Here is a 14,578-nt window from a genome sequence, read left to right as displayed (position 1 = left end):
GATTGAAGTAATAATCTCCTCCGCAGAAAACCTGATTTTGGCTGGTCATGACTGATGCGTCTATCAAGCCCTATTTTTTTAAAGATTGATAGATATGGGCATTTATTCTAGAAGTCAATTTTAGCACGCAAATCAAAGGGGCCTATTATGGGGGTCCAAATGTAATGGAACCATGCGAAAATAAATCAAAACTAGCATTCTGCAAAGAAAGTGCCAGGACGCGGCAGCGATGGCAAAGCTGATTACTTGCTTTTAACAAAAATTTAACTTTACTAGAAGAAGTGTGGCCCGGTTCGAGTGCAAATCAATTAGTTTCAAGTAATAAACACACAAGACACGACATAGTTTTCCAACGCAAACCTTTATAAAAACCAAATACTCTTTACAACTCCTCAACGTGATTCCAACAGTCCCTCTCTCCAACTAACTAAAAGTCCTCTTCCCGGGGGTAAGTTAGTTCTTGTAATATGGTTAAAAGGGGGTCTTCGGAGAGGTCCTCACAGAAGCTGTATGAAAAGTTGTTATGGCTCTCACTGTTCTACAGAACCAGTTGTGTTGTGATCTTCCAAACCTTGCACGACAAAATTTATAAGGAGCGTCTTCTCAAAACTGCCGCTGGTATTTTGCCAGGACCAGCAGATTTTCCTGGTTTTAGATTTTGGATGTATTTAATGCCAGTTGTTTCACTTACATGTTTGAATTGGAAGATTCTTACGACTGATAAGATATCAAAGAGGGTCATTATCAGGTTTAAACTCAATTCTACTTGCAAGTCTGAATCAGCATTATCAAATTGGCAATTAAGAGCATTGCAACCTTTTTTAATCAGAAACTGTTTACTACCATCGCTGAATTGGATTGCTGTTGTGTTAGAGGTCTTTTCTGGCACCTATTTATGGCTCTCCGCATATTTTTTGGATTTTTCTTGTTTTCATTCATCAAAGATTGAAAATGCAATCTTATAGAGAACTTTATAGTGTTTGTCATCTTGTTTCGCAAAAGTTTGTAATATTTGAGGAGTCTTGGGATTTCAATAAGGATTTTCTCAGCCCCATCTCTCTCTTCCATAAGCCTTTTTATTTTTTGTGTAATCCACGGTGCAGGTTGATTTCTTATCTTTTTATCGGTGCATATAAACTTCGTATATCGTCAAAAATATCGTGAAAATTATCGACCATTAAATTTGGTGATTCAGAGAATGGAGAAAGCACGAGCTTCCTATTCATGTTTCTCAGTTCATTTAAAGAATTTTGCTTTACCCTAATATTTCTAAAAATTTATGTTTCTCAAGAATTCTTGAATTTTTCAGACCTAATCCTTCACGCGCTCATTTAACGAATTGCACATATCATGATGGTCTACCATGCCAGATTTGAAAACCCTAGGGGCAGTTGCCCCTCCCTCAACGAGTTGAAGCAAGTCTGGCGCCCCTTTTTTGGAAATTTAGCGCCCCTTTTGAAGAATGAGAATCAAGGGAAAAGTTTCTGAGATCGAAATGTTAATTTGCTTCAAGGATTACCTCAAAGTTATGTTGTTTATTCTAAAAAGGTATCTGGAATTGTTGTATACAGCGTACTCTCGTAACCAATTTTTGAAAAATTTTCAACGCCCCCACTACCAACTGTCCCTCCTTAATTCGCTCTGGATCCGCCCCTGTGTACTTCGGTTTATTTATCGAGAATTGGTCTATAAGCGCCTTACTGGTATTGTGTTCCTTTGTAGTAGCTCTTACAGCGACACTTTGTTAATCCTTTATATCTTACAGCGGCACTTAGTAAGTTGCTCAAGTTGATACTCATTCGAAAGCTGTTTTAGCAGTCTTGTATTTTTTATTTTATCTTGAGGCATTGAGGCTGTAAACCTTAAATAGTCCCCCATCGAGCGCAGGGTTTCTAGAAATTTGTCCGGGAATTTCAAGAACTTTGAAGATCTCTGAAGCACTCGCTACTGGGCATGCGCAGGGGATGGACGGTTTTGCAACTCAGCGAAATAATATTATTTTTGTACAGAGATCAACGTTCGGAAAACTGGAGTAGGGTTCTGATTTAACTAGTGTGTCGAAGAAGCTGAATTTTGCTTGTTAAGAAGATTGTCAAAAAAATTGATTTAATCTCGCTCTTTTAAAATCGGCGTTATTTTGTTTGGTAAGGGCGGAAGAAGAGAATTGTAATTTAGGCCTTATCAACCAAGTTCGATCAAGGAAAAACTTCCAAGATGAGCTGGGACAGTTGGCTGAAAGATAAAATGGACAAAAGGAAGGTTAGAGACATACTTTAATTTTTATGGCTGCAAGAAAAAGGCTATTTTCTAAGTCTTTGTTGATCTTGTATCTTTATTAAGCTTGTTTCTCCAAGATAAATTGTGCACTCGTGTTGTGTTGTGTTAGGTCACACTCAAGGAGTGGGTGTCTTGACTCTATCAAGCAGTATCGAAGAGATACCTTGAAGTTTAGAAATTATATCTGAATGACAACATGTAAAGCAGCAAGCGATTTGAAGAAATTTTACAGTTGTGAAGGTGCATTGACAAGAACGATTCATTCTAAGCCATAGAATTTTAAATTTTAGACTGCTGGGTAGTTAAAGAAATCAATGACGTCATGGGAGATGTATTATTTATTTTTACTTGATACATTTAAAGATTCATTTTGATAATTGTCACGTATGCTGAAATGACAGTGACCCTGCCTGGCAACTCTTTGATGAAAGGATATATATTTTAAGTGGAAACTTATTTCATCCTTCAGGTCTGTTCTCTGGCTGGCACATTTTAATAAGAATGATTTGCTAAAGCTTTGCTAAAGAATTCAAAGGCAGGCACATTTTTAAGGAATATATTATATCCTGACAGAGAAAATATTTTATCTAGTTCTGCTAGTGCCAGTGGCATTTGTATTTGTTTCTACCTAACATCTGAAGGTAGTTTATAGAGAACTGAAAAGCCATGCTTATTGGGCAGTGTCCTGGTCCTTCCACTCTATGTGACCACACCTATGCCTGAAATATCAGAGAGCCCATGACTTCCCTCACTCTGGGTGAAGGCTTGGTAATGTCAGGGGCTGGAACCACAGACCCATGTAACTGTAGTCTGTGATTCTAGGCACTGGACCATCCTCATATCTTTATGATTGTCTGCTATATTATTGTTACCACAAGAAGCTCCCCCTCAAGAACTTTTAGAGAATCTGATGTTACATAGAGTTAATAACTCCATTGAAAACATAAAGATTTTAATCCATTGAGAACATAAAGGTTTACAAAAACTGTTTACCCGTCTGTTATTTAAAGTTCTCAATGCAGTATAGACATAGCTGTACATGCTATTTGGTTTTAATTACAGAATGGTTCATAAAGCTAAAGATGTAATTAGTGGCAGAAATTATGGGGATTTGATGGAGCTGGACCCCCCCCCCCCCCCCCCAATCAGCAATGTCATCAGAAAATTTGGGCTTTCATTGGATAATTGACAACCTTTTATCATGTCGAAATTACTCCAAGAAATCATTCTGAAAAGGAATTTTAAGCTAATCTGAGGGGCATAATTGCCAAATTTTCTGCTCACTATGCTCCCAGGTGATCTGCATTTTCCCTTTTTACCCCAGGGGCCTCTATAACCAAAATTTGAACACAACATAGCTGATAATATATTAGCCAGTACTAAATAATCAATCAAACAATATATGTTAAATATCAAAACTGCTTGTGAATTGTATATTTAATTTCAATTCTGTAAAGATTAGCCAAAATTTCCATGGGATTCTTCTCAATAGAACTTATTTTCAAATGTATTTCTCACTGACGAAAACAAGATGCAAATGCATAAAATGGATATACAACTTGTCAAAAGTTTTATCTGTCTACCTCTTGGGATATTGATCTTGATATCCAAAATCATAAATGGATTGTTTTTGCTACTTTATTATGGTGTTGTCAGCAAAGATTTCTGAAAATCGCGTCAAAAAATCAACTATTTTTATCAAAATGTGTAGTTTCTTTAAAATTAGACATGGTTTATGATATTATCTTGTCGGAAAATCGTAGGCCTGGGTCCCCCCAAATGAAAGCCTGAATTTCCGCGACTGGATGTAATTTTCAGATATTGAAGAAACATTTGAAAAGTTAATGCATGCAATGGTGTGTAATCCATAAAATGTAGACATTACAATTTTTTGAAGACCTGATAGCCTGTTAAATGTGCTGTGTCACTGTTTGAAATGGTTCTGATAAACCAGAAAACTTATCCAAAATTTAAGAAGAAATTTGATGAAAACAAGATATTTTAACAATAAGTTTACCAGTGTTCTAAAGAGGGATTATAATCTCAGAAATTCTATCAAGATAATGCACACAAATGAAATTTAACATTTTTGAGGTTAATGAAATCAACTATTATGATGCATCATTCATTACAATATCCAAGCAATTTTTATTAATGGTTGCAATGTGGGCAATGGCCTGTTGGACAAATGCAGTCCCAAAATGGATCAAAACAATAGGCTTGCCCCCCTCCCCTGTATTTGACTAAGCGCCCACCTCTGTTCCCCTGTCTACCACTGCGATCTTTTCAGCGTTCTTTCAATGCCAATGTCAGTATGGATATTAAAGGAAGGAAAAGTGAAAAATATTTAGTAAAGACATCCTTAAAGTGAGCAAAAAGGTTTTGCTGGGTATTTCCCAAGGTTTTTTCTATGGTGCCAGTCTAAAGACAGAGACAGACTCTTTGTGAAACTAAGACCCTTTTTTGATAAAATTACACAGTAAATGGGTGTGCCAAAATTGTTTATAAGAATGAATTTATGTCCAAATGTTGATGTCCCAATGAATCTTTCCTTTATGATGCAAACTATAGCTTGTGACCACTCAAAGCCCTTGAAAAAGATCTTTGAAAGACGTTGCTCAACCCATGCTGTTTTTTTGTTGTCTAACAGTAATTTCTTTTTTTTCAGCTACTGTTACTGTTTGGCAATTATATTTTTTTCTGACTTAGATATTTTGACACTTCAAGTTTAAATTCTGGTTGGAATTTTATTGAAGAACTCATCTATGATGAGATGCATGGTCTTCAAATCACTTGTGTCATTTAGACTTTGTGACCTGTTTAGCAAATGTAAACATATCAAAATCCTTTTCAGGTACTTTTTTCCGCATCGTTTTCTTGCCTTTTTCCATTTGTTTATTGCGCTTTAATGTATTTACAGTACCCTTATAAACAAGCTGCAATCGAGGACATTTCAAGGGCACTCAAATCTTTTAATGATTTAACTCCCAAAGTAGAGAGGTTTGGTGAGTGTTTTACAGTCTCTTTAAAGTCTAAATTTTTCTTTCATTGTATATAAGAGAAATTCAGGAATCTTCTTGAAATAATGATTTATGACATAAAAATTAAAGTTGAACTTGTAAGTTTGGCCCAAATATGTAATACTGTTTTATTTAGCTCCATTTACATTGTAACATTAAACTGACACCACAACTTGTCAATTAAAATTTTGTATACTAAAGGTTTGAAAATTTGACCACCTTCTAAGGCAAAGATCTCAAAATTTAAGCAAAACTTTTCCAGGGTTGCAGGTACAAAGGTTGTTGGCTGCGAAAACTCTCCTTCTGACTGAGCTGGTCCATTTTATTTAGCATTACTAACATATATTGAATGAATATCTGATATTTTATTGGAAGAGACGTTTTACCATTAATCACATAATTACTCAGAATCAAGAGAGCTTCCATTGATTTGACTGTGGTTCCTTTTATGGGATCATTGCTGCCCAAAACTTTAGATTTCCATGTGTTGTTGTCCCTTTCCGTCAATTTTTGAAATTTCAACTTACAACCCTGATGTTTTGGTGGACTCTTCTAAAGGCAGCCTGGCCCCTTTTGTGCCTTGGTAAAATAAAACTTTGTTTGAGTTAATACTTGAATATAAAATCTCTAATCCTCTTTACTTGGATAAAATTCCAACTTGTCTTTGATGAATGTTGATTGTAGTAAATCAGAAGCAATTGTTTAACAGTCCAACATATCTTTGTTCATACCAATATCATCAGCCAATGGCTAAGGAGATGAGCTTCCTTCAAGTTATTCCATTGTTTTTGTATTTTTATTCATTTTTTCTATCAGCTTTATGTTTCATTTGTCTAAACTTTTGTTCATTATGTTTCAATCATGTTTGTTTATATATGGTTGTGCAGTTTAAAGCATGAAACTGGGCTGAATTTGGTATCTCCATCTGTATTGTTGTTGATAGCCTTAGTTTCTTTTCAGAATATGGCAGTGTAAGAGTAAGTGATCTCATATGCTGCAATGGGACAATTCCAGTCAGATATAAAGGTAATTGATATAATTGTATTTTCATCTCTGAAGTTTTTCAGACTGGTATTCTACTGAATTTTACATGGTTAGCTTATATCTCTTTGAAGCTATCTGATTTAATTTGTGATGTGTTGTTGTTTTCCATATTCTGTGAGTCCATGTAACCAAACTTTACAATATTACAAGTAGAATCACCATCTCCTGTTCTACTTTATTTACTTTCAATATTTTCCCAAGATATTTTTGAATAGCATCAACCTTACTATTGGTATTGTCCAAAATAACCACCAAAATACAGTTTCACCTTGCTTGTTTTTTTTTAATTGATACAAAGGGTTTTTCTGTTGTATTTTTTGTAAGAAAGCCAGAATGAGATTTTTCTCCCAGCTATTTAAACTCTTATTTTACAATTGGTTACAAGCTTTGTTTGTCATTATGTTGTTTCAAACGAAATTTTTAGGACCTAGAAATGATTTGAAGATTTTTTTATATCTGAGAAGGCTAAGGAACTGGATTTAACATCATAATAGGTACTGAAAATTTGTCAGAAGCTTGTCCAATTCTCAGAGGTATCAGTTTTAGAGTCAAGAGGACTACAAAAGTTGGCACAAAATAGGCCTATTTTCAGTATGTATTTTCAGTATGAATCCCTGAAAAATAAAGACACTGTTTGACAAAGTGCCTGAATAAACATTTTGTAGCCTAAAATACTCGAAAATTCTGAAGCCAAAAAATTTGCCCGAAACCAGTTTCAACTTTTATCTGTCTAGATATTTCCCTAAGCACGAAATCTCTGCCCTTGTCTGAGAGGTTTGTCGATGCTAATGATAAACAAAACTAGCAACACTTTGCTTGAAAAGGCAAGGATCTTTTTTTCAGCTCAAAGCATTGTCTGAAAAGACAAGAATCTCTTTCAGCTCGAAACATGACAGCGTTGTTTCAGCAGACTCTTATATTTCAACTTGTTTAACTATTTTTGAAAATGTGAATATGCATATGCACAAAAGCCTAGCTGTAAACTACGGTGGTAATTCTTTGATAATTAATTTTAGAAATATTGCTTCTCGTTACGCCTGCAGTGGTATTTCATTTTACACCTTTAAACATTCTTGATATTTCATATTTGCTTTCTGTTTTGAATAGGAAATGTGTACAACATTCCATTAAAATTATGGATCCTAGAAGCACATCCATTTAAACCGCCGGTTGTGTTTGTTAACCCCACAAGCAGCATGGTTATTAAACCTGGAAGGCATGTTGACCAACAAGGAAGGGTTTATTTACCATATTTAACGGACTGGCGGAGCGTAAGTCTTCTAATGTTATTTCTATTTGCTTGTCTTAGTAAATGATAATTCAGATATTGTGCTTGTAATTTAAAAAAAGTTGGAAGAAATCGTAAAACAGGGACGGAAAATAGTTAACGGATTGCAAATGGCTTTGAAAAAAGCAAACATTTTAGAACATACTTAAGCTTTTCGTCTGACACTCTTCAGAGTATAAAACGTCAGAATATGTTCCGTCACTGATTGGTCAACTATACCGGTTAGAAGGATACTTACGTCAGAACATACATCAAAACACTACGCTTCGAAATACATACACCAATCAGAAAGGCCAATCAGAAACGCGATTGAGGTTACCCAATCAGTGCCGCTTGCCTTTTAAGAATGTTACCAATGGAGACCTAAGGTGAAGACAAACTCCTTTTGTCTACACAATAGCGGTCTTTTCGTGCTTATGTACATAGATCCCCAAGCTGCTAGATGGAACAACGATCGGGCTTTACCAATAATCCAAGACATGTTGCAGTTTTAGTTTTTGGCACAATCTGGGTTTGCACAATTATAGAAGACTGCTGTCGTGTTAATGATCTTGGATTCGTCGTGCATTTGAAAATGTCAGTTTTCGCTAGCTTATGTATAAAACTTGAATTATTGTCATCATATTTTGAAATTGAGAAGCTTTCCTGTTACAAAGAGAAAGAAAATGTAAATTTCTATTAATTTGCTTTTTAAAAGTATCCTTTTATGTTACATAGAATATAATCATTCAATTTGTTTATTCCTTGATCAAAAGTATTAAACCAAACAAATAATTCTTTGATTCTGGTATTTAACTCTGGTTTTCAAAGCCTCCTATATCTTCTATTGTTTATTTTCGTTGCACTTTATTTGCACAGCCTGGCTCTGACCTATACGAACTGATTCAGATCCTATGTCTTACGTTTGGAGATGACCCACCATTGTATTCACGAGGCAGTATGCCACCAAACAGACCACCCCCACCACAGATAAATGCAAGAGGGCAACAGCCTCCTTATCCTGGGATGCAGCAGTCAACCCCGTACCCAACTTCACAGCATAGCGGGATGCCATCAATGCCGCCTCATGGTTCTCAGCCGGGTGGGTACTACCCACCAACCAGCGCCATGCCTTATTCAAATTCAAGCCAAAGTGGAGCACCGTACCCAACATCGACATCGGGTTTGCCCCCGTACCCAGCCAGCGATTCTTTACCAACTTCAAGCTACCAGACCTACAATTCCCAACCCCCCTCAATGCACCAGCCCCCGCAACAGCCGAGAAGTTCAAATTACTTTCATGGTGCCCCGACCACCAGCCAATCGCCAGTAGTCAGTGACGGTGGTAATCAGACATTTCAGCAGAGAAGTGGGCCTAGCAGGCAGGACAGTGTTATTGATCCAAATGTCCTAAAGATGTCTGTACTATCCTCCGTTGAAGATAAATTGTCAAAGCGTGTAAAAGAAGTTTTTGAACAAGCCAAGGTAGGCACTGAAATTGCCTTCTGTGCTTTATACCGTTTTAGTAAATCGAAATTGAGCGTTATGGAAGTTTTTATCGCAAACTTCTTGAAGAGACAGTTCAATGGACAGATTCTGATTTTTACCACATCAATTTGGACAGATTTGTACTCCATCTCAAATCTTTTTAGGCTCTATTTAAATCTTTTAGGTATTTTACAAAGATTCTTTCACCGGTAATCACCACTCTAGCTTCAAGATCTTTTACTTTACGGTTTGCGTGATGTTGCTGGGCAGATGAGTCATAAGATATCGTTGCATTTGCTTTGCAACCATCATTATTCTGCAGGTATCGGAAGAAATGAGTGCTTGTTATCACCCCCAAGCGACCGCCCACCCCCAATACTTTAGAGGACAATGGTCTTTTGTTCTAAAACAATGGGAAATGTGACGTCATCTTATTAAAACAATAGGCTTGCCCCCCCAATATTTGTTCAAGTGTCCGCCCCTGCTTGTTATATCGCTTAAACCAAAATACAGACTGTGGTGCCGGCCGTTCCAATAAATTTTAGGAGAGGTAGTTACAATTCACCATCATGGTCATAATTTTCAGCGTCATTAGTCTTGTCAATCATCATTAGCATCATTTGATCATTACTACAAAATGGCTTCTGATAGGGACAGTGGGGGCTCAAAATGCAAACCTAGAAGCTGATCGAACTCTACTTTACGATTTATACATCAAAAGTCAAAAGGTTTCTAAGCAATGAAACTGACATAATGATACAGTAAAAAGAGAAAGCGAAGTATAATTTCATGCTAAAGAAAGACAATTCTAAAATGTATTTTTGCATCACGTAATTCATGTTAAGAAGCCAACATGTCTTATATACCTTTTGCACAGCATGTGTGTCCATGATCTAATCTACTTTTACAAAGCCTTTAGGCCGAACTAGAACTCCAGCCTTACTTAATCAATTTCGTGAAGTAGGCTGCAGCCTTTTTATTCATTCTAAAAAGACAGTCGATGACAAAATTCTATCGAGAAAGTTTTAAGATAAAAAGTTTTACCCCATTTACTGGCATGTTAATGTCCTCATAGTAACCCATTACTATCCCATAAAACTATGTGACGAATTCTAGTTCCTAATAGAAAGTTGTGTGAAAACATTCAGTCAGAGCGCTGTTGTCTTGATATTCGTCTTCTCTTTAAAACACGTTTTAAACTAATGAGAAGAATTATCTCTCTATTAAACATGATGATTGTCAAAAAAGACATGGTTTTCTTAATGGCAGGTATATTTTAACTGAATGATGAATGCTATTCTTTCACTAAATTGAAAAAAATTATAGAAGAACAAGCTCATAATCGTTTTTTTATTTGTAGCGAGAGCTGGATGATCTGACTAATACAAATAATGAATTACAAGAACGGAAACAAAAACTAGCGAAAATAATTGATAAACTGAACCAAGAAGAGGTATGTACAAGACGTATTTATCGAAAAACGTTGATCCCAAACTTCGATGACAATCGTATTTTCTGCTATTCTTATAATATTTTTAGATCTTACTGGCTTTTATTAAAATAATTGAAATGAAGGGTATTTTGTAATCGCAGGCTGGTGATTGCAGATGTAAGTTGGACTACTACGTCGCCCTAAAACTGTTTATTAAGAAATATATCGATTGAAAATAAAAGTCATGCTTTGGCCCTTGTTGGTTACTCACAGCAAGACTGACTCGAGTTTTATAAGACTGAGGTTTTACGAACTAATTTCTTTCTTGTATGATTCAAGATGAACTTCTCTCATCCCCGGTTAGATACAATATGTCTTTCTCAACCAATGAATTGCAATAAAGGCTAGCCATTATGTTCTATAAGTTATTGCTAGCACGATCCCTATTGCTATCATCATCTATAAACCTCCACACAATTCGCGAATACATTCTTATTTTTCTCTATATTGCTTTTTCTTCTTATCTAAACAAGAATGTTGCTTCAAACAACGTGGAATTGTTGGAAAGAAAGAACAAAGAATTGACAGAGTTGGTCCAAAAAGTTGAGCATGATACTTCAAATTTCAATATCGATGAGGTCGTTGTGACGACTGCCCCTCTGTATAATCAGTAAGTAACGGCTAGCTTCAAAAGCTAGTTTTTAAATGCTTAGTAACAGCTGAAAAAGTGATTACCTTGTTTCTGCAAAGAATGAAAGACGACAGTAGCAGAATGCCAAGTATTCACAACGAATACTTGCAGCTAATTAGATAAGCAAAAGGAACAAGCAACTATTCGAGGCACATAATTGGACAACAGACGACATACGGGCTCTCAAGTAATGACGTTACATATATATATTTCAAGACGTTTTGAATCTGATCCCATAATCTGAAAGAGCATTATAAAATACCTATTGATATGCAGAATTAGGTAAACGTTTTACGAATTGGCTGAGATATGGCAGCATTAGCACAGGCTGTCCCTTTCACTCCTCTATAATTTGATCTCATTCATTACTTGAAGAACAAAAAAAACTGGTAGCCAACTTCATATTATTTAATTACATTATTTCATCAGCTTTTTGACATGGAGTTTTTCATAGTCTTATTTTAGGTAATGTGTTCAATTTTGAAAATTTCAAAATAGATTTTTAATGACGTCACACTTAAGAACTCTATTGAAAAACTATTGCATACAGGACTTCCTCGGAGCTACTTGATTAGTGAATTAGAGCTTTTATTGCTCTTTGTGATGTCCTTATTAGCCAAAAAGCTGAAAGAGGTATCCTGTAAAATTGCTGTCCTATTTTCTTGTAATAAATCGGTGGTAAAGAAAACACATAGTGAATGATTTAGCTACGTTCATTTTAGGACACTTATTTGTTCCTTGCATTGTTTTGAAGATGATGATGGGGAAGCAATTTAAGACTAGCTTCAACTGGACTAAAATAAAGATGGAACTGTCATGACAAGCATTTTTAATTTCTTGACATGAATTTTACAGCCTGTTAACTTCAAACCTGTTTAAAAGTTCAAACTTCAAACTTGTAATCAATAACATTTTCGTTTTCAGAATTTTGCAAACATTTGCAGAAGAAAACGCCGTGGAGGATGCTATTTATTATCTTGGTGAAGCTTTGCGAAGGGAAATTATTGATCTTGAAGTATTTTTGAAGGTATGACATGAAATAAAAAAATTATACGATTCTAGATGATATTCATAGGCGTTTTCAACAGAAGGTACTGTTTACGGGTCTGTCATAAATTGCTAGATGCCATATAGAGAGAGCTGTACACGCTTTTAGAGTATAGAAAAGGACAGTTCTAAATTGTGAACAGTTTATTTGCGGTACAGAATTTGAAAATGGCTTTGAAAAAAGCAAACATTATACAACATACTAAAAGCTTTTTCGTCTGACATTGTGTAGACAGAAGGAGTTCGTTTTCTCTCTTGGACTCAAGTGGTAATTTTTCTTTAGGCTCGCGGCACTGATTGGTCAACTATACCGGTCTTGTGCTTGCGTTTTTCTGATTGGTCTATTTTGATCCACAACTGGGTATATATTTTTCATCGTGTTCTTCCGGACCCTTATTCTGACGTTTTATGCTCTGAGGAGTGTCAGACGAAAAAGCTTTTAGTATGTTGTATAATTAGGCAACTGTTAAAACTGCTCTAGCTATTCGTGTAGTTACATTTAGTTGTCCCTTGCGATGACTTGAGGAATGTAAGACAAAAAGTAATTTAGAGTGCTCTGTTTATGCTTTTCCGTGCTATCTTCAAAATTGTCAAATTTTGATGAATGAAGAATATGGTTTACTTCAAAGCTATTTTTTAAAATTAGCAATATCTTTTATTTCAAAGTTGTATTTATTGTTCACCCTTTTTTGTGAAATTTTATTGAACATATAATTCGTTTCTACATTACATATAAGTCACTTTTCCCCCAACAGAACGTCCGCTCTTTGTCAAGGAAGCAGTTCTTCTTACGGGCACAGTTAAAGAAAGCAAGAAAAACTGCAGGGCTGAAGGAGTTAACCATAACCTGATTTGAAAATCCATCCCTGATGCCATTCGGTTTTGAAGGAAAAAAGCTGAATTTCGAAAGATATATTATTCATCGTTTGATGAATTAAGTCTTCCTTAGCAAGTGACTCAATAAAATTCAATACTTGGGAAAAATCGTGATGTTATCATGAATTTACTGTCTGTTAGCATTAGCAGCTCGTATTTTGGTGACGTTTATAGTAATTTTTAATTTGCAATTCCTGACATTGTTTTTATTACTAAGTTTTACAAAACAATAAATATAAGCCTCCCGCATAAATTATTCTGTTGCATATTCTTTTGTGATTGAAATCTTTCTGAGTAAGTGTGATATGTATAGTTGCTATCTATTGATGATAACCATAAAATCTCCAGTATTGGGGCTCTTGTCTCTTTTTCTTCTTTTGTTTTTGATACCATTGTAGCAGTGAAATCAATGGAAATGGAGATTTCATGAATGTGATGATCTGATGGAAATTAAGCTGAATAGTAATTCCTAGCAAAAAGCACCCACAAGAGTCGGAATGTCTTTTTAATAGATATGCACATCAAAAATGCAGGATCAATGGCTCTCTTTTAAAGTTTTTATTTAAAAGGTATTTTTTTAAGATTCAATGGGTCAGTGGTGCCTGCTTGGGGACCAGCTGAAATTCAGCTCTGAAATTTTCAGATTTGTGAATATTGCTTATTAAACTCATCTTTATACGTTAAAGCTATAAAGAAAGTTTCCGATGATCCTTGGGAAAACTATGTTTTTGTGCACATGATAAGAAATCAATCATTATTCTATAGCCCGTTTAGGAAGGCAAAGGAAGGGGCATGTGCGTAATCTTTGCCATGGTCGTTGATACAATAGACAGTGGATAACTCGAGCATTGAACAGTCTACCCATAATGATCCGTAAATATACCAGCTTGCGTATCGCACAATATATTATGACAATATAGCTTGAAATTAAATTAAAACTGTATGAGGAAAATACGAGCGGATTCTAAAAACGACTTTTCGAGCGTGGCTTGTTATCAAGTAATCAAACTATACTACCAAAAAATTCGCCTGGTTGCAGCATCGCATCTGCCTTAGTTCCTGAAATCCTTAGAGGAAAAGCCACTGGTCGAATATCGTGGTTGAAAAATCCGGCTGACGATATTTGTGGCATCGTCTTGTGAATCATCTTGCAAACCTTAGGGGAGGGGAAGATTATTGAGGCGGGCGTGTTAGAGAATAGAGATAGCAGAAGACAATGGCTGAAAGAAATTAATAATAAAGAAATTTTGTATGAATGTTAGGAAGAGATTGCAAGCAACCGGAAAAGACGGTAGATAAAGATAGCACAACTGTGGTACGCCTAAGGCATTCGATACAATGGCACCTGAAGAAGATGTGGAGTGTAGACTTTTTCAGTTTTTACCTTTGTAAGGCATGTACGCTTGAATCTATGTATGACCTACAGACTACAGTAG

At 35.6% G+C, this 14,578-nt stretch overlaps 1 protein-coding gene across 1 annotated transcript; it reads left to right on the top strand.

Annotated features, from left to right (window-relative positions):
• Positions 1-1,942: 1,942 nt before the first annotated feature.
• On the top strand, positions 1,943-13,492 carry LOC135684114 (tumor susceptibility gene 101 protein). Its single transcript, XM_065199559.2, has 9 exons — positions 1,943-2,259; positions 5,198-5,282; positions 6,258-6,323; positions 7,449-7,612; positions 8,488-9,093; positions 10,457-10,549; positions 11,062-11,198; positions 12,144-12,246; positions 13,022-13,492. The coding sequence occupies exons 1-9, from the start codon at positions 2,215-2,217 to the stop codon at positions 13,115-13,117; spliced, it is 1,395 nt and encodes a 464-aa protein (XP_065055631.2). The 5' UTR covers positions 1,943-2,214; the 3' UTR covers positions 13,118-13,492.
• The last annotated feature ends 1,086 nt before the right edge of the window (positions 13,493-14,578 follow it).

The sequence above is a fragment of the Rhopilema esculentum genome, chromosome 17, assembly GCF_057945365.1.
Source record: "Rhopilema esculentum isolate cy_ngs chromosome 17, ASM5794536v1, whole genome shotgun sequence".
NCBI lineage: Eukaryota > Metazoa > Cnidaria > Scyphozoa > Rhizostomeae > Rhizostomatidae > Rhopilema > Rhopilema esculentum.
The sequence above is the reverse complement of the archived record's forward strand: the minus strand, read 5'-3'. Positions and strand labels throughout refer to the sequence as shown.